This window comes from Carassius auratus, chromosome 46 (assembly GCF_003368295.1).
Source record: "Carassius auratus strain Wakin chromosome 46, ASM336829v1, whole genome shotgun sequence".
NCBI classification, from domain to species: Eukaryota; Metazoa; Chordata; class Actinopteri; order Cypriniformes; family Cyprinidae; genus Carassius; species Carassius auratus.
Window position 1 is genome coordinate 12301912 of NC_039288.1, and position 19990 is coordinate 12321901.

General features: G+C 38.0%; 1 protein-coding gene across 4 annotated transcripts in view; it reads left to right on the forward strand.

The window, feature by feature from the left end:
• Window positions 1–19990, forward strand: part of LOC113064215 (tankyrase-1-like) — an 82130-nt gene that overhangs the window by 51840 nt on the left and 10300 nt on the right. For all 4 annotated transcript variants that reach the window (XM_026234855.1, XM_026234856.1, XM_026234857.1 and 1 more), the window contains 15 exons: window positions 519–613; window positions 818–884; window positions 2622–2808; window positions 5391–5512; window positions 5779–5870; window positions 5995–6073; window positions 10506–10677; window positions 10787–10866; window positions 12366–12511; window positions 12631–12796; window positions 13818–14037; window positions 17107–17216; window positions 18282–18470; window positions 19019–19256; window positions 19737–19819. In XM_026234855.1, the coding sequence (XP_026090640.1) occupies window positions 519–613; window positions 818–884; window positions 2622–2808; window positions 5391–5512; window positions 5779–5870; window positions 5995–6073; window positions 10506–10677; window positions 10787–10866; window positions 12366–12511; window positions 12631–12796; window positions 13818–14037; window positions 17107–17216; window positions 18282–18470; window positions 19019–19256; window positions 19737–19819 (2046 nt within the window). The remainder of the gene's footprint in view (window positions 1–518; window positions 614–817; window positions 885–2621; window positions 2809–5390; window positions 5513–5778; window positions 5871–5994; window positions 6074–10505; window positions 10678–10786; window positions 10867–12365; window positions 12512–12630; window positions 12797–13817; window positions 14038–17106; window positions 17217–18281; window positions 18471–19018; window positions 19257–19736; window positions 19820–19990) is intronic.

Below are 19990 nucleotides of genomic sequence, written 5' to 3' on the forward strand. Positions count from 1 at the left end.
GCCACAGAGCTGCAATGAAGTGTGACTTCTTTAAGGCAAAGTTCAGTCATGAGCCTTGATCTTTCTAGAGGAGATGAAACCCAGTATGAATTTTTACTCACAAACCAAGACCTCCCTTGGTCCCTAGGCAGCCCAATTTCAGAAAAAAAAAATGTCCTTATTATTTCTAAAGAAGAAAAATGTGGTTATTGGCACTGTTTTACAGAGGGGTGCTTTGTTGTGGCGTTTTCGGTTTATATAAACATTCAAAAGTTTGAGATCAGTAAGATTTTTTTTTATGTTCTTAATAAAATTATAAAATTGATTTATGGTCACTAGGCCTGCATTTATTTGACCATATTTATAATAAAACAGTAATATTGTGAAATATTATTACTATATAAAATAATTGCTTTCAGTAAATGTAATTAATTCCTTTTATAAAAGTAACAAATAAAAATCTTACTGACCCAAACCTTTGAGCAATAGTGTATATCTTAGTTTTGTCATAACTGTGTTTCCTCTTTTCTTTCTTGCAGTCTACTCCATTGCACCTGGCAGCCGGATACAACCGAGTCAGAATAGTTCAGCTGTTACTGCAACATGGCGCTGATGTTCATGCTAAAGATAAAGGGTAGGTCTGCTTGCTTTCCTGTTTGTTTTTTTGTTTTGTTTTCTACATTGAAATAAATATGGTCTCTATGAGCTATTTAAAAAAAAAAATTCACTCTGGTAAAAGCTTTTGTTCATTAGCCTTCCTTTGTCCATATAATACTTGAAGGAAAATCATATTTTAGGCATAAGTGATTGTTTTATTTATGTTTGGTTTTCCCCCCAGTGGTCTTGTTCCTCTACACAACGCCTGCTCATATGGACACTATGAGGTTACAGAGCTACTGCTAAAGGTAAGGACAAAACCTGAATGGTTATGCATGTATGTTATAGTGTGTGGAAGACAAACAAAACTGTTTCCAGTTAAACAGCTTGTCTTAACCAGGCACAATGTAATAAAGCAACATTTTAATCTAAGTTCTATCCTAACCAGTTGCTAGTCATTTGGTCCCAGTGACTTTGGTTTCTGTCTTTTTTCACATTTATTCTCCACTGTAGATGCAAGCATATATGTGGTTTTAAAAAGTATACATGCAAGAATTGTAAATAACAGTACACAAAATAATTATAATAACAATAAACATTTACAGTCATACTAAGCAGTTACAAGGCATTGAAATATTTCTGGGATTAACTATATAATTACAAAAATCAGCATTATATACACCTCCTTGCTCTGAGCGGGATTCGAACACATAGCTGTAATTTAGTACCATTGCGATCATGGTACACAAGCATACATTATTGTTGTTAATATCTTCAGTTGGTGACTAACTTCACCCAGCAGCAACGATATGGAAACAAGATGGAAACATTTAAAATTAATTTTAGCTGTGCACACAAAGAAGAAATAAACTTTGTGGAGAACTATCTCTTAGCTCCGCACTAAACTTCCAGACGCACTTCATTTTCTTCCTAGTGGAACTACTAACAGATGACGCTAAAGCTGTACTGATTTGTAGTTTGAGTTATTAATAAAAAAGCTCACCAATGACATTCACTGTCTATTGTCTGCTTGGGTTACTTTATCTCAGAGCCCAATAAGAAAGTGACTAATTAAATGTACGTCCTACATTTCTGCATATACAGTTTCATTCTGCATATCTTGTCAGATTGAATTCTGTCTTAGTGCAGACACAAGCTCTCCCTTGATCCTGCAGTTCCATAGTGTATGGGCTTTAAGCCCAGCTTCCTTTACTTACAAAGCTGTTATGTGGAACACTGTGTTCACGGTGTGCTCTCCCATGCTCACTGTATCAACAGAGCCCTGCGGAGTGGCCAATCTGTCTCTACAACTATGTTTGGCATTTGATACACAGTAGAGTATTCTTATCCTCAGGAGAACTACTGACAATATCATTAAATTAAAATGTATGCATTTAGCAGACGCTTTTATCCAAAGCGACTTAAAGAGCATTCAGGCTATCCATTTTTACCTGTCATGTGTTCCCGGGGAATCTAACCACAACCCCCCACCCCCCAAAAAAAATAAAAATAAAAAAGAAGCAGTAGCTCCCCAGATCTCCTGAAGATTATTATATTTGATTAAATGTGCTGTGCAGTGCCAGCAAGACAGTTAAGAATCCTCCTGTTATCACAGATCCATTGTGAACACCTGACGTTGCAACTTGCAGCTTAAACGAAGAAAATAATTTTCCATCGTTAAAGTGGATGGTGACCAGGGCTGTCAAGCTCTAAAAAAGCAGTCAAATTGGTTCATACATCTTGTGTATCAAATTTGAAAGCATTAAGAAAATCATTTTTAGGGGTACTGTTTACCCCCTGCCTCTGAGTGTAAGTTTATGTGTCAGTCATTTTCTAAAAATGTGTTCAATATCCTTTTCCCCTCAGTACTATTAACTCTGATCTGGGGCATGGCAGACTCCCTAACAGATAGAAATTCATAATCTATGCTAAAACCGCTCTAACTGCTCAAGTGGAACTGCATAATGTTCTCAGTGTATCTGAAAATGAATCTTGCCCATCAGAGTCCTTTCCGTGTGATCTCACCCCTGAATGTTTTTCTGTAGCATGGGGCGTGTGTTAATGCCATGGACCTCTGGCAGTTCACCCCTTTGCATGAGGCCGCCTCCAAGAATCGTGTGGAGGTGTGTTCCCTTCTGCTGAGTCACGGAGCCGATCCCACGCTGGTCAACTGCCACGGGAAGAGCGCGGTGGACATGGCCCCGACACCAGAACTCAAAGAGAGGCTCACATGTGAGTTTACCTTCTTCCCATCTTTAATTAGACTTCTGGTCAAAAGTTTGGGGTCAGTTAGATTTAAAATATTTTTGAAAGAATATTCTTATATTTGCCAACACTATAATCTGTATTTATCCTGTATTTGTCCTCAAAAATCAGGTAGAACCAGTCAAAACCAGTAATGCTGTGCAATAATATTAACATTTAAAAGAACTGTTTTCAATTTAATAGATTTTAAAATTGTATTTTTTGAATTTTTTATTTTATTTTAGTTTATTGAATTTTCAGCAGTCATTACTCCACTGTCACATCAAGTGTCACATGATCCTTCAGAAATCATTTTAATATAATCATTTCTTATCACAGCTGAAAATATATATATTTTTTGCTTAAATTGTGGATACTGCAATTAGTTATCTTTTGAAAGATTATACATGTCTTGATTAATTAAATGTGTCCCTACTTAATGAAAGTATCAATTTCATAATTATAAAAAAACATTATGCAAGCAAAGTAAACAGTGTAGTTATTAACTAAAATTCTTTTTTTTTTATTGTTAATGAAATATAGTTAAGATCAAATATAAATATTAGATCAAATACTCCAAAAGCCAAATTAGAAATATTGCCACAGCAACTAACTCGAATTAAGATTGTTAAAGTACTGAAATTAATCTATCGAAATATATTTATATTGCTAAAGGCTGTTACTAAATATTAGGGCTGGGCAAGGTAAGGTATTATCGCGTGAACGCATTAATTGATTAACGCTGATAATTATTTTATCTCGTGTTTACTCAGTTTTTTTTATTATTATGAATGTCCATTGCTCACCAGCTCTGAATACACATACAGACAAATCATGGGTTTGTTTTACCCACAATAGCTTGTTTTTATATTTAATTTAATTACATTCATGTTATAAGTTAAGATTTACAAGAAGTATTTTAACTGCTACTATGTAAATGGACTATGCTGCTATAAAAAACACTTTATTTGTTTCAAGTGTTTGCAAACCAAATTTTATTGCACTTTTGTTCATAAAGCAGTTCACAATATACTACTTTTGATTGCATTATTACTGTATTGTCCCGGGTATAAGAAATACATCAGAAAAAAATGCGGCCGTCTTATATTCAGGGTCTAGACTTTGACATGTTAATAATACACCCACAACAATAGGTGTTGTCAAAAACGCATAAACCGAGTGTGCCATGAAATGCGTAATGTAATGTGTGTTGTAAAGATCGCAAGTGAAAACAAAAGATAAAGGAAATGCTTACACGGCACGAATCATTACTGTCATTAGCCTGGTGTAACCAAACTTTTTTAAACATAAGACAGGACCCAGATTTGAAGACCACATAAGATTTCACTTCTACTGTTAATAATATTTTGATAGGCTAGATGGATGGACTAAATGTTATATAATTCAAATGGGCTACCTGTTATTTTTATGGTATATCAAAAAGTGTATATTTTAAAATGTGATTATTGTTGGTATATTTTACCAGTATTTACCATACTTTCAAGACAAAAGTTAAAATAGGAAAAATATGCAATTTGAAAATAATTTAAGAAAAAATGTGTTTTACAGTGAGAACAAAAAAACAAAAAAGCCTTTTTCCAAAAGGTACATCTGAAAAAAGGGGGCTGTCTAATAATCAGGGTTGTCTTATATTCGGGTCAATATGGTAGATATGTGCATAATGCAGTTAATTGTATTTAATTGCAGACAATCGTGTGATTAATCGTGTGATCATCGTGATTAAAAATTTTTATAATTGCCCAGCACTACTAAATATATATCCTGCCCAGCACTTCTAAATATATATCCTCCCGGCACTGAGACTCGACCCTGCGAATTTCGGGTTACAAGTCCAACTCTCTAACCATAAGGCCACAGCTGCCCCCCTTTTATAAAAAAGACTTGTGGCTTAAGAGTAAATGAAAGACATCAGACCAGGATCTTTCACTGTTGCTCAGCATAAGTGGAATCAAAGCCCACAAAACTCATCCTCTCAAAACTCGTTCACCTTGCAAGTATAAGTGAGCTAAACACAACTTGGCTGTGATTGCTCCTGCTACATTCTCACTGGCACTGAGACAGACACATCAAGGTTTAGAGAAAGATGCCTTTAAACACAATATTTTCATTCTGCATTATTCCAGCGCAGTGGAGGCTGAGCTCCAGTCTGCTGATGAGGTTGGCAGGCGATGTTGTTATATATTTTGCCTGTGAATTCTCCATCTGGCTTCTCCCAGTGTGGGGTGGAGTGATGCAGTTTTGACTGCAACTATACACAATTTGTTGTTTAAAGACTTTCCTTTATGTGGTATTTGTGTCTGAGCTTGTGCTGCGAGTATTTTACGATGCAAAGTAGAACAAACAAATGTTATAACGATGACAAACGATTCAGTCATACATTTTAGATATCCCAACTCATATTCTTTCTGCCATAAAGCCAGATTGCATTGTAGCTGTGGAGCCTCAATAACTTTTGATCATGCTTTGTCTTGATGAATTATGTCTACCACTGGCTTCTGTCAGAGCGTCTTGCATCACCTATCGAAATGTTCTTTTCTCCTCCGGTGCAGACGAGTTTAAGGGCAACTCTCTTCTTCAGGCGGCACGGGAAGCAGACATGACCAAGGTGAAGAAGACCCTTGCTTTGGAGATCATCAACTTTAAGCACCCACAGACGCATGAGACTGCACTGGTGAGCCCCTCCTGATTCGCTTCTAAGCTCACCAGCTGAGATATCAGTTTGAAGTGCAGATGTTAAAGACACAGTCCAGTCATTCCAAACCTATGTTTTTTTTTTTCTTCCTAAGACCCCAATAAGAGATTTTTAAGCAGGATGTTCAAACTACTATGTTCTATGCAAAGAAAGTTAATGGTGACCCAAATGGTGCCAACATGTTACCAAAAAGACAGAATTTGTGGTGAACTGTGAACTTACCAGGCCTCTATCCTGTGTTTCAGCACTGTGCTGTCGCCTCGCCTCACCCAAAACGAAAACAGGTCACTGAACTGCTGCTACGGAAAGGAGCCAATGTCAATGAGAAGAACAAAGAGTGAGTGAATGTGCCTGGCATGTTTTTATCAAATGTCAAATGTTTATCCCCTTAAGATTGATGCTTAGGGCTGTCTGGCTTACTTATTATCTCCTCTGTTATCTTGTCCTTCTTCCCTGTGCAGCTTCATGACGGCTCTCCATGTGGCAGCAGAACGGGCGCACAACGACATCATGGAGGTTCTGCAGAAACACGGGGCGAAGGTACACAGCTGCTCCTGCGTCAGCAGATGCCACATACCTGCATGTGCCTACAGAGCCATGACACACACACACACACACACACATTTACACACCTGACACCTCACATCACCATCTGGCTCTCACAGTATAGTCTGCCTTAAAGGGATAGTTCTCCAAAAAATATTCAACATTTATTCACCCTCATACACCCACAAACCTGAAAGCTGTTTTTTTTTTTTTGTGGGAAGAAAGAAGATATTTTTGGAGATATTCTCTTGCCATATAACAACAACTCAGGTCAGAGAGAGGGAGGAAATTGGCATTTAAAAATAGATTATGATTGTTTTGGGGCAAGAGCCATTCACTGACATAAGTAGTCTTCTGGGGAAAAAACAAAACACTACAAGTGTAGAGTATGGCCTCTTTACAGAACCACAGCATCTTTTTTGGTCTGTTCTCACCTGAGCCGAGAAAAATCAGTTCAGTGGAGCAGCATTTCTGTCACATCTACTGTTCTGTGCAATACGAGTCATCAAGTTCCTGCTGTAAGAGAAGAATGAAGAATGAACCCATTGCAATCTACTTCTTTTATTTTATTTATTAATTTTTTTGTCAGAGTAATTTGTCTGCATATCAGTGGTTCAGATAATTGGCTTTGAGATGGAAGAGCTCATCATCACTATGGAAGTGTTTATATGCTAACATCTTCCCAATTAACTGCCAAGCATTTATCACTCCATTCACAAAGATACTTTAGCAGATTGGTCTCTCACTTGAAATCTGATCACTAAAGTTGGGAATCATGAACTTATTCTGAACATTTGCATTCTTCCACGGACCTGCATCAAAAAAATGCATCAATTTCAATACATCAGAGCAAACTTGGCAGGCGATTCATGTTTTTTTTCCCCCATATGTACAAGAATGAAAACATAAATTACACAATTTATTGTTTCCCATGACTAATAGTATGGTTCTTCTGTGTGTTGAATGGAAAGATGCCTTCTACATTATTTTTTTTTTACACAGACATGGCACATTTGACATCCCTCACACTAAATCGAAACTATTGGTTTAGAAGAGATCATGCAGACAGCAGAGTTACTAGATGAAATATATGAAATAAGTTCTAAGCTCTTTTTGTATTGCATTGCCTAAAACAATTTTGATTCTTATTTGTTTTTCTGTTGCTGTCTGAAATGACCTTATTTAAATAGATACTGCTATTTTAGTGTATTCTAAATATATGCTACCGTTTAAAAGTTTGTGTTGCGTAAGATAATTTTTTTTATTCAGCAAGGATGAGTTAAATTGAACAGAAGTGACCATAAATACATTCATAACGTTACAAATGATTTATTTTACAAATAAATACTGTGCTTTTGAACTTTCTATTTATAAAAGAATGATAAAAAAAATATGTATGTATATATATATATATATATATATATATATATATATATATATATATATATATATATATATATCATGGTTTCCACAAAAATATAAAGTAACACAACTGTTTTCAATCCAGTTTTCAGATTTTTTTTTTTTTTTTACTGCATTTATTTGTATCTGTCCTTTTTTAAATCTGTCCTATTTAAAACTCTGTGATTCTTTTTCTGTACTACTTTACAAAAATATTTCTGAAATTTAATGGTAGTGTTTAGTGAAAGTTTTCTAGTGAAAGTGGATAGATAAACAGTCTGCTGCCTCGGTCTCACAGTTGGACTGTGTCAGAGAAACCGGAGGACGTTTACTAGCTACGTCATTCATGTCATTACCTCTCCAGAGCAGAGAGGGGTAAAAGACTCCCAAATCAATGGAGCTCTTTCAGAGAGCCAAATCAGATAAGCATTGACTAACTGATCAGGCATTCATCTACCATCTTGGCTGAGAGCATCAAGGCTGATCAGCTATTCTTCAGCAGAGAGACCAGGGGAGCCGATACACCTGTAACCTGTAAATCTAGCTACAGGGCCTCTCCGTTCATCAAACTTCTGTGTCCTACTTTCACGCAAGATTTTATTATCCAGAGTTCCTCTTCATTGATGCTGTTTGGCTCTTTAATTCTGCCTGGAGCAGCTTGATTTTCAAAGCTGACCTTCCTTCCTCAGCTCTTCTGCATGATAAGTAAACGGAGGCTGACCCTCCATAACCCGAATTGCATCATTCAGTCATCAGCATCCATCTGTTGCAGTGCAACCAGTGCAACCCCTCTGAAACGCATCCGATCGTTAACTGGTGTTGCGACCCAGCTCATTGCCAAACTGCAGCGGCCAGACATTAAGTGACATTAATGGACTGAATAAATAGTCAGGCTGGAGGTTCAAAGACAAGAGGCTATTGTAGCTAGCGTGTGTTTGCAGACCATGTGTGAACCAGTAGACAGATAGTGCGGAAGCATTGAGTTAATAAGAAGAGCAGGAAGCATGAAGAATAAAGCTGTCTAAAGCAAACACGGTAACTGAGGAAATCAGCTGATGGTTGGAGCTGCTTATTAGCTCAAGATTTAGATTGATATGTGTAGCTTTGTTTATACAGGCAGGAAAATGTGTTTTTGGTATAGACTGTAAGACTGAAATCTCTTTAGTAGTTTGTTGGACTGGACAGCCCGAAATTCACTTTTCATCTGCTTTGTACGCTACTGTTCAAAAGTTTGGGGTCTGTAGTAGGGGTGCTCCGATCACGATCGGCCGATTGTTAATGTGCATCTCGTCAGTAAAGCCGGTTCTCTAATCAGCGGTAAATTCCATCAGGTGCATGATTTTCACATAGAGCAGCTGTTACTACACAGAGCCATTGTTAACTGAGAAGATGCTCAAATAAACCCCGAAAATGAACGTGGATTTGCGCAGCTTCTCAGTTACCCCTAGTCTCTAGCATTTGCAAGATTTTTTAAAAGAAGTCTCTTAAGCTTACCATGGCTGCATTTATTTGCTCAAGATTTTGAAATGTTATTGCAATTTAATATACCGTATTTTTTGGACTATAAGTCGCATCAGTCCAAAAATACGTCATGACGCGGAAAAAAAAACATATATAAGTCGCACTGGACTATAAGTCGCATTTATTTAGACTCAAGAACCAAGAGAAAACATTACCGTCTACATCCGCGAGAGGGCGCTCTGTTTTCAATGTAGACTACAGGAGAAATGAACAACATAAACGCCCTCTCACGGCTGTAGATGGTAATGTTTTCTCTTGGTTCATGTCAAATTAATTTTGATAAACAAGTCGCAAGTCGCAGGGCTAGCCAAACTATGAAAAAAGTGCGTCTTATAGTCCGGAAAATACGTAATTGTTTTCTATTTTAATGTATTTTAAAATGTCATTTATTCCTGTTATACAAAGCTGGATTTCATTAATCCAGTCTCCAGTGTCACATGATCCTTGAGAAATAATTTTAATATGCTGATTTACTGCTCAAGATTCATTCTTATTATCTATGTTGAAATGTTGGAAACAGTTATGCTGCTTAATATTTTTTGTGTAAACTGATACTATATATATATATTTATTTTAGGATGTGAACATGCAGAGGACAAAATGCAAGGCTATGTAAAATGTGAAAAATATTTGTAACTTTTTGCTTTTTCTTAACGCCTACGTTGACTATACTATATTACAATCAAATCTAATCTAATCTTGACAAACTATATATCGTTGGAAAGGTCTAAGACTCCCAAATATATATTTTACCAATATTTTTTGTTAAACATTATGTAGCAAAAGTAATAGATGAATTTATGACAAGAGTGCACCCTCAGAAATCTACATTACAAAAGGAGCTTTGACCTTTGTTTAAAAAAAAATACTTCCTCGTTGCCTTTTTCTCTATCACTTTTTAGAAATCATCAGAAGTTATATATCACTTGAAAACATAAAATCTCAAAATTCATCCTTCAAAACCCATTTTAAAATCAGACATTGCATTACCATGTAAATGGTACATCAAAATCATGTAAAAAAATGTTTTCAGTCATGAATTATAAAAATTTAGGTTTGTATCATGCACATTCATGTCTATCTTCAAAAACGTGAGTGACAGTTAACAGGTTAAAATGAATTTTCATGCAATATTATCCCATTTATTTAAACATTTATTTAGAAACAAATCAGAATTGGTTGCAGTGTGAACAAAAGTCATTTTGTGTTTGATATGGAGAACTACAATACATAAATTTCGCACTTCCAATAAAGCATGATTTTGCTGAGAGTTTTGAGTTTTCAAAAGTAACACGTTTGAGACACTGTACAGTGTTGATCGCCTTTGAAGGAGTGTAGAAGTTTCCCAGGGGCTTGTCTGATTAATTCATATTTGTGTTCATTTGAAAAGAGGCCAAGTCTTGCTCTGTGGGCTGCGTTTAGATATGCTCTTCACTGATCAGTGAGGAGGAGGAGATTCCAGTCTGCTCACTCTCTTTCCATCCTTTTTTGTGTTTGTTTATAGATGAATGCTGTTGACACGCTGGGTCAGACTGCATTACACCGGGCGGCTCTGGCTGGACACTTGCAGACATGCAGGCTACTTTTGAGTTATGGAGCCGACCCCGCCATCGTCTCCCTGCAGGGCTTCACTGCTGCACAGATGGGCAATGAAGCTGTACAGCAGATCCTAAATGGTACAGACTGAATCTGGGGTTTGGGATTGTTTATTTGGGCTTTGAAGTTCTGTGTTTTATGCATTAATACTTATGGAAATTCACGTTTATTTATGCTTGTGTCTGTTAGAAAACATTCCAGTGAGGAACTCAGATGTGGATTATAGACTCTTAGAAGCAGCCAAAGCAGGAGACCTGGACACTGTGAAGGTGAGAGGTGTCTTCATTTGGTTTCAGTTAGAAAGGACAGGATAGTTGTTCAACAGTCAACCAAGTGTTAAAAATGGTTTTCGAGGTGAGGGAACCTTAGAAATATGTGGTGATTTGGTGAAGCTGAGATATAACATGAAACTGTTTGTTCATTATTTTTTTTATTTTTTTTTGTAAGAAACTTTAATTCATTTTACATGCTTTGTAATTACCTTTACAACTGTTTTCAATAGTGTAGTGCTACAAAGCAGCTCCAGGTTACATGGAGATGAAAATATATCTGTTGTTATGGATATTGCATTTTTTTATAGGCTTTTGTCTGGAACAAAAATACCCTGAAATGAGTTTAGTTTCTTTATTCCAGACAATAAACTTTTCAGGGATGCAGCTCGCAGCTCTTAGATGTGTTTTGTTTCATACTCATGACCTTGAACAAGGTAGATGTAAGAAGACCTAACCTTCGAGTGTGTGTGTGTGTGTGTGTTAGAGAAAAACGCTGAGCCAGCATGCACAAAAACCGCAGTATCCTTCTACATAGATTTCTATTACAGTTTGGTCTTATTGTTTTTAACTACACTATTTTAACTTTTACTATACACTATCGTTCAAACATTTGTGGTCAGTAATTTTTATTTTATTATTTTTGAGAGAGAGAAGGAACTTTTATTAAACATGCTGAATACTTTTATTTAGGAATGGCTTATTAAAATGGTAAAAAGTCACAGTAAACACAGTTTAAAATGTTACGAAAGATTTTTATTTAAATTAAATACTGTTCTTTTCCATTTGAATGATGTCTGAAGGTTCATGTGACACTAAAGATTAAATTACATTTTAAGATATAAAACAGTTAAAATACACCTCTATTTTAAATTGTAATATTTCACAATATTACTTTTTATTTTTTATTTTTACAGTATTTTGTATCTAATAGCAGTCTTGGTGAGCATAGGAGACTCCTTTCAAAAACATTACAAATCTTTTTGAAATGTAGTTTATATATTATTTATATTGCTAAATTATTATTAATCAGAATTAATGTGGTTACAGTTATAAATTATTAATGTAAATACTATTTGTGTTAGTCTGCAAAAGTGGTTTGAATCATTTATGCACAAGTCTTTAGATCAAAAGCTTCGTAACCTTAAATTTTTTGACTGGTGATAAAAGCCTGAAGATCATGATTTAGAAGATATTTCATTCAGATGATAAAAATATCTGTATGGATGGATGCCTTTTGATGCGATCAGATCCTCATTATCTGAAAGCCTCATTATGCGTTAAGTAATTAGATCAGAGCACCAATTAGACTTTTGTCAGGCAGTTAATCAGAATCTCTACTGACGCTTGCCATAATTCTGGCCTGGTACCCTATAAAAGCAGATCAAATGAAATCATTTTTAGGATGTATTTAAACCCTCATTTAAAAAATAAAGTTACGTATTCGCATTAAGAAAACTGTCATTCGGTTTAATGATGTATCATTTTGTTTTGTACAGCAACTTTGCTCCCCTCAGAATGTGAACTGTCGAGACCTGGAGGGCCGTCACTCCACACCGCTACACTTTGCCGCCGGCTACAACCGCGTGGCTGTGGTTGAGTATCTCCTGCACCACGGCGCTGACGTCCACGCTAAAGACAAAGGGTGAGACTTCTTGCTGATATTCATCAGAAACTCTCCCTCCGTTGTGGAGTGGACTTCATTAACAGTCAGCTCATGACTTAGCAGCACCAGGAGATAAACTCTAATCTGTCTGTTGGCAGAGGTCTGGTGCCGCTGCATAACGCCTGCTCGTACGGCCATTACGAAGTGGCAGAGCTGCTGGTCAGACACGGAGCGTCCGTCAACGTGGCTGACCTGTGGAAGTTCACTCCGCTGCACGAGGCTGCAGCCAAGGGCAAATACGAGATCTGTAAACTGCTTCTGAAGGTACTGTCATCACTACTCCTGCTGGCTCCACACTGACCACCATCACTCCACATACTTGTTAATTCAAGAGATATCCTTTTCTATAGATGTCTGACAGTCTGGAGTTGTTCATAGTTTGTATCACTCTGTAAAGTTTTTAAATGCAGTGTGAACTGCTGCAGGGGCTTCAGGTTTATTGCTGTTGAGCAGATGTCGGTTTTAAACGTCTGCTTTAATCGGACCTCAGGTTGCTGTCACTGAGAGGTTCAGCTTCAGAGCTGTAAAGAATATGCACAGTAGCCTTCAAACAAACATGTCACTGTTTCTTGAAGTGGAACTGCTGAGGCAGTCTTTGGTAGAAACCGCAGTAAAGAAATGTCCTTTTCTCATCCACTGAATCTAAATCTGTAAGAGCAGATCCATTGATTTCCTGATCCAATTTTATTCTTATTCGGATTTGATTTGAAGTCTCAGATTTGATTCGATTCAGATTCGAAAAAATTCAGTTGAGAAAAATAAATTTCCAGGCTATTTAAAATCAATTCTCTTTGATCTGTTGCTGTACAGGGAACTCAAATATTAATGGATCCCAACTATTAAATTCAATACTTGTGGCCTAAAAATGTAACTTCATCAAAAGACTTTTCTTAAAAGTAAACATTCCTAATTTAAACTTCTTTATTTGGTCACATTCAAATTTAAATATAATTTGATATAAAATATAAATTTATAAATATACACACACACACGCACGCACGCACACACACACACACACACACACACACGCACACACACACACACACACATATATATATATATATATATATATATATATATATATATATATATATATATATATATAAGCATTTATGTTTGGTGAAATCTCTCATCCTCTAAAAAAAAAAGGGAGGATTGAATGATTGAGTAATGATCATTTCATGCAGAAATGTTCAGAAAGATCATAGATGAGGTTTTGAAACTGTGCTAAGGCAGCCTTTGGGCTTCCCTGTGGATCTGTGCTCAATGTCTTTATCTCTTTCAGCATGGAGCAGACCCCACCAAGAAGAATCGGGATGGAAACACGCCATTGGACATGGTGAAGGAGGGAGACACGGATATCCAGGACTTGCTGAGAGGAGATGCTGCGCTTTTGGATGCCGCCAAAAAAGGCTGCCTGGCCCGGGTCCAGAAACTGTGCTGCTTGGAGAACATCAACTGTAGAGACACACAGGGACGCAACTCGACTCCGCTGCACCTGGCAGGTAATGAAAAATCATTCTGCGGCCTTCCAAGCCATCGCTTTCAACATAGAAACGAGAGCACGTCTCTCTTTTTAAATTGAAGCATCAAGCTGTAGCGCCAACCAGAGAATTGCGTTTCTACAAAAGCATTGAAGCGGTGTGTGTGAGATATCATCCCACCCCAGAGGCGAGGCAAGGAGACCCAGAAGGAAAGAAAGAGGGACATGTTGAATTAAATCTCAGCTCTCATCCCTTTCTGAGCTCTGTGTAAACCTGGCTTTCAGGCGGGGATTCAAAGGGTTCCTTGCCAAATATTAAATCTGCCTAAAATTTCCACACCTGTTCGTACCATCACCGACATTTACATGCACAATAATATTCTCTGAATGTCCCTGATAAAGTCTTATTCAGAATAATCTCTTTATGTGAGCCTTCCCCTATCTTATTCATGGGTGTTCTTGTATTCGTGAGAATATAATATTTGAGAATAGCAAATATTAGCAAGTTATTGTTATACTTTATTTTCAAATTATTAATGTTAACAACATCAGCATTGCGTGACTATGAGGATAGTGTGTATTAGCATGTAGACTTCAATTTCTCTACAGTCCAATCTCTAATTGTCACATCATTCGAATTTCATATTAAGGAATTCTTTTAACCCAACCTACCCAAACCACTCAAGACTTAAAACATTATCATAAATTAGCCATTGTGAATCAGCTAAAGTACGGCTCCAGGATCATCATGCCATGCCATCAGTGACTCATACTGCGTGCTGAACAACACAGATCAGCAGATGTCACTGAACAGATGGAGTGAGCGTACTGGTCAGTCCACTTATCATGCTAGGCCAGGCCAGCAGCAGGAGGGTGACAACCCTTACCATCAGGCAGAGATATAGACGCATGATTTTACTCCAGCTAGCACACATTCCCTATGTCCACTGGAGAGCAATGGGCTGTGACTAACGTGGTGGTTGTGACCCCTGCTTGGAGAATACGCCACTCGTCTGCCATTTCCCTGTGGGGAGAATTGTAAGACGAATTCATTCGTTCTGACTGACGTTACAGGATCTCATGCATTACACTCCTGATGATTTGCCTAGAAACTTTATAAGGCTGCTTGGGGTGTACTGAGGTTAAGCCCCCTGATTCATAAGTGTCTGCCCACTACGGCTGCACGATATTGGGGAAAAAAGGACATTGCGATATTTTATTTTTCTGCGATATATATTACGATATGAAAAGTTAATACAATTTTTTTCTTACAAACAAAAATGGGGTGGGCACACTTACATTCTCATTTTAAATTATTTAAACATCGACACCATCGTGTCAATTGATTAATATGCGTGAGGGAGAGAGAGCAAGACAGGGTTGCTCGTGTTGTTCGAAGACGGTGAGCATACGGGGCTCTCCCTCTGTATGTCTCTCTCTCTCTCTCTCTCTCTCTCTCTCTCTCTCTCTCTCTCTCTCGCTCTCTCTCCCGCTCTCTTTCTCTCTCTCTCTCTCTCTCTCTCTCTCTCTCTCGCGCTCTCTTTCTCTCTGCCCTGTTAAACTGACAGGACTTAAAAACACATGCAAGTGCAATTAATCCGCGAATCACATTCGTCAAGCGCCGGGGAGCAGCTGGCCCGTACAGTTAATGAATAACGGATCAACTGCGACAGCCTACATCGCACGTCCTGCGATGTGACTATCGTGGATTCGTACATCGCGATATTGATGCTTAAACGACACATAGAGCAGCCCTACTGCCCACCAATCAAATGTATTTATGTATTTTTTATGTTTTTTATCAATCCATTTTGTGGAGAAATAACACTCATGTTCAAAAATGCAGTGTTTTCACTCACATTTTGCAATCTCTGATGTATTGAAAATGGCTGCGGACACTTCATGACGTGTGATATTGTATCCACAACGTTAATATTTTTTCATTGACTATAATCCTAATGCTGTTGGTGTTAATGAGGGTAAATCTGCTTTATTAAAGATAAGAGGCAAAGAGAGCAGTACAGCCAGACAGATAACATATTTGTGGGAAGGAAGTGAGAAACTGCTAAAAATGCTTGTAGTTTATAGAGGAGAACCTGATGAAGCATTTGATGAGCGCTGCACATGCGGTGGAGTGTGGACGTGTGAGACAGAGAGTGTGTTCTCATTAGTGCGGTTCTCAAAGCTGGGTTTGTGCACTATTAGAGGGCTACAGCCTGTAATGATGAGGACTCTAATTAGTCCTGTAGGCATTTATGTCTGGAGCCAGAGTGAGAGGGAAAGGAACTCAAGAAGACAGTTAAAACTGAAAATAGTAGTGTCTGGTCTGTGGTCTTTTTGGGAAAAGGTCAGTGACAGCTTGTTTAATGCCAAAGGTTGACTGCCAGATTGAGTGTCTTCTAGCTAAGCTGGAGTTATACAAAAAAAAACATATTTTTGCTTGCACTTTGCACTGAGCAATAAATATAATTGCAGTCACAAAGAGGAGTATGATTTCAGTGACACTTGCTAAGGAGAGTTTAATTAATTGGGTTTAATTAAGTTTTGAAAATGGGAACAGATTACAATTTCACTGTAGACCTATGCAGAGGAACTGAAATGATGACCCAAGATGAGCAATTTGATTTTGGGAACAATTAATAAATAGGCTGAAACTGTGAACTTTGGAAAAACCTTTTTATATATTTTCGGTTTTCTTTTAAATTGTAGTTTTAGTCATGTCTTTTGTGCCTATATTTTAATAATCTGTTTTAATGTCTGTTTTAGTCATTTTACTACTTGTATACAATTAATATTTACTAATATTTTGAATTGTTATTTATATCATTTCAGGTTTCATTTTAATTTAGAAATGTATGTGCTTTGATCATTTTTATGTCCTGGTTTTTTACATTTCTATTTGGCTTTACTCACATCTATCCATCCATCCATCCATCCATGGTGTGTCGCAGTGGAAAAATTATTTAGTTATTTATTTATTTTTTACGTTTTCAAAGTTTCAAAAACGCTCTGAAGCGGATTGGTTGCTTTTGTTTGATACCAGATTTATTGGCAGATGGATTTACATTTCTCTGCATCCTTTGCTCCACAGCTGGCTACAACAATCTGGAGGTAGCAGAGTATTTACTTGAGCATGGGGCGGACGTCAATGCCCAGGACAAAGGTGGCCTTATTCCCCTCCACAACGCGGCCTCGTACGGGGTGAGTGCATTTACTGATTAAAAGGAGGAACATTTAATTGAGACTGAGACTACGTGCAGACATCTGTTAAGCTGACACATGTCAGGTCTGGCAGGAAACGTTGCTGTGGGTACCTCAGACACACACAAACAGATGTAGATGCTGAATAATCCATGTGTTTGCTCCTGAAAACGAAACACGGGGCTTTTTTTCTCCCAGAACAAATGTAAACCTTCACCTGAACCCCTCTGTGCTCTGATACAGCACTTTGTTTTCACTTCCTGTGAAAAATCAGAGTGTTACTGTATGCAAAATGTGTTTGGACATCTGTATTTGTTCTGCCAACAGAACCTTGCCTTATGCACTTTTAATGCGTCGCTGTGCCTCATGATTCTTTCAGATGGTTTCAGTTGCATTTCCACTTGCGAACAACCCAGATGTCGAGATGAAGCTGTCTGCTAGCCGCAACCCAGATGAGCCTTAATACACAAAGCACAGAACACTTCTAATACAGGATTTGATTCTTTCTGGAAATCAAATCAAGTGAATTTCAGGGAAACCCATTACAGGTGATGGTAGTTAGAGGTAGTTATCAGCATGTGCCCTCTGGAGGGCTACAGGGATGTGACTAGGCCATGTGGATGGATGGGAGCAGATTGCAGTTACATAAACATGCTGGATCAGAACTAGCCAGACTCTGACCCTCAACCGCACTCACATACGCTCTCTGTTGCCATCCAAGAAACCGGGCCTCTGTGACGTGAGCTGTGAGATTCTTATTGGCTGTGAGCGGAGTGGCTAGTTGCCCAGACTTTGCTGATTGGCTAGAGGAGAGCTGGCGGCTGGCCAATGACCTTGAGTGCGCCTCCCTCTGCTCATTTGTGGCCTTTTTGTGAAAAGTCTGTCAGCGCTCTGCAAACACAGCCAGCTGATCGCAATTCCATACAGTCCCTGCTGCTGACGGGAGGGCGGCTTAGGACATCTCAGCCACACACACTGTGCGCCACATGTAGAGCTAGGGCAGATGTCAAAATTGTAGGTTGTAGAATTATTTTGTCATTAATAAGCCTCCGTCTTCCCTTCTAGCATGTGGACATCGCGGCCCTGCTGATCAAGTTTAACACCTGTGTAAATGCCACTGATAAATGGGCCTTCACACCCCTCCATGAAGCTGCGCAGAAGGGCCGCACGCAGCTCTGCGCTCTGCTGCTAGCCCATGGGGCCGACCCCACCATGAAGAACCAGGAGGGCCAGACGCCGCTGGACTTGGCGACGGTAATAAACACATACCTCTCACACAGTTTCACATTTATGTACATTCAAGCCCACATGTATATACTAGCATTCATTAACAGTTCCAGCTTCTATAAAAGTTGCATGCTCTGCTAGACTGTTTGCTCTGGCTGTAAGGTCCCACATGGTTCAGGTAGCACAGTCTATCCTGAGAAATTGGGACATTTATCTTCTAAACACATAAGCTAAGGAGTTTAAACTCACGTCCCCTGTGTTCAGGATTGTGCTAAGCAAATGGTAAATTTGCCATAACCTTTAGTAATTGGGCTCTGGTGGCCGTGCACAACACCAGGTGCTTATGACACAGCTGTTCTCAGCTTTTATTGTCCAATTCTAGACCAATAAGCCAAACTAATGCTTTGTATAACTACTTTCTAATTTATCCCCTCACTTATGTGGCGTGGTACTCTAACATGAATATTAGATGAGTCTAAGTTGTATTTAAAACTGATCAGACACAGAATTCTTATACAAGCGTTGATTTTTTTTCCACTTTACTTTTACTTTACTTATTTATTATTGATTTTCAGGCTGATGATATCCGGGCACTGCTGATTGATGCCATGCCCCCTGAAGCATTGCCTAGTTGTTTCAAGCCCCAGGCTACAGTGGTCAGTGCCTCTGTCATCTCTCCAACATCCACCCCTTCCTGTCTGTCTGCCGCTAGCAGCATAGACAATCTGGCCGGGCCCCTGGCAGAGCTGGCTGTACCTGGAGCCTCAGGCCCTGCTGACGGAGCCACTGGATCAGAGAGGAAGGAGGGAGAAAGTGAGTAGATCATGTGATGTGACTTAAAATGATTTTACAGAACTTTATATTGTAAGTAGGGCTGCAACAACAAATATATATATATATATATATATATATATATATATATATATATATATATATATATAAAATGTGTTGTTGGATATAAAATATTAGTTTAAAATGAACTGAAATCAAAAATTATAACTATATATAGTAAACTGACTCATTATTTTATAGTCTTTTATATTTGTGCAAACTGAAGATTATAAATACATTGTTTTGGAGTACAATAGAGTGCATGATTACAGTATTTTTATTTTTAAATGCTGGAAAAATAGGCTTTTATTCCATGTGTATATATATATATATATATATATATATATAAAAAAAAAATGCTATATTAATCAGTAATAAAATGAAATTTAGTTGCAGGCCTAAATGTAATTATGCCGTAAATGTTGGACAGTAGTAATATGAGGTGTTTTTTTTTTTATATAGTTACAATTCTGGATATGAACATCAGTCAGTTCCTGAAGAGTTTGGGTTTGGAGCATTTGCGGGATATTTTTGAGCGGGAACAGGTAAGGTCACTTCCTAGGATCATATCAATCTCAGTCATCTGAATCTCATCGCTTCCACTCCACACATTAAATTGCCAGCTGTCCCATGTAGAGAGGCCTGCCGTTGTTTCCCATAGAGAGCTTCAGGTTCTTCTCTTCAGCGTTATGTAAATGCGATGACATCTGTGGCCT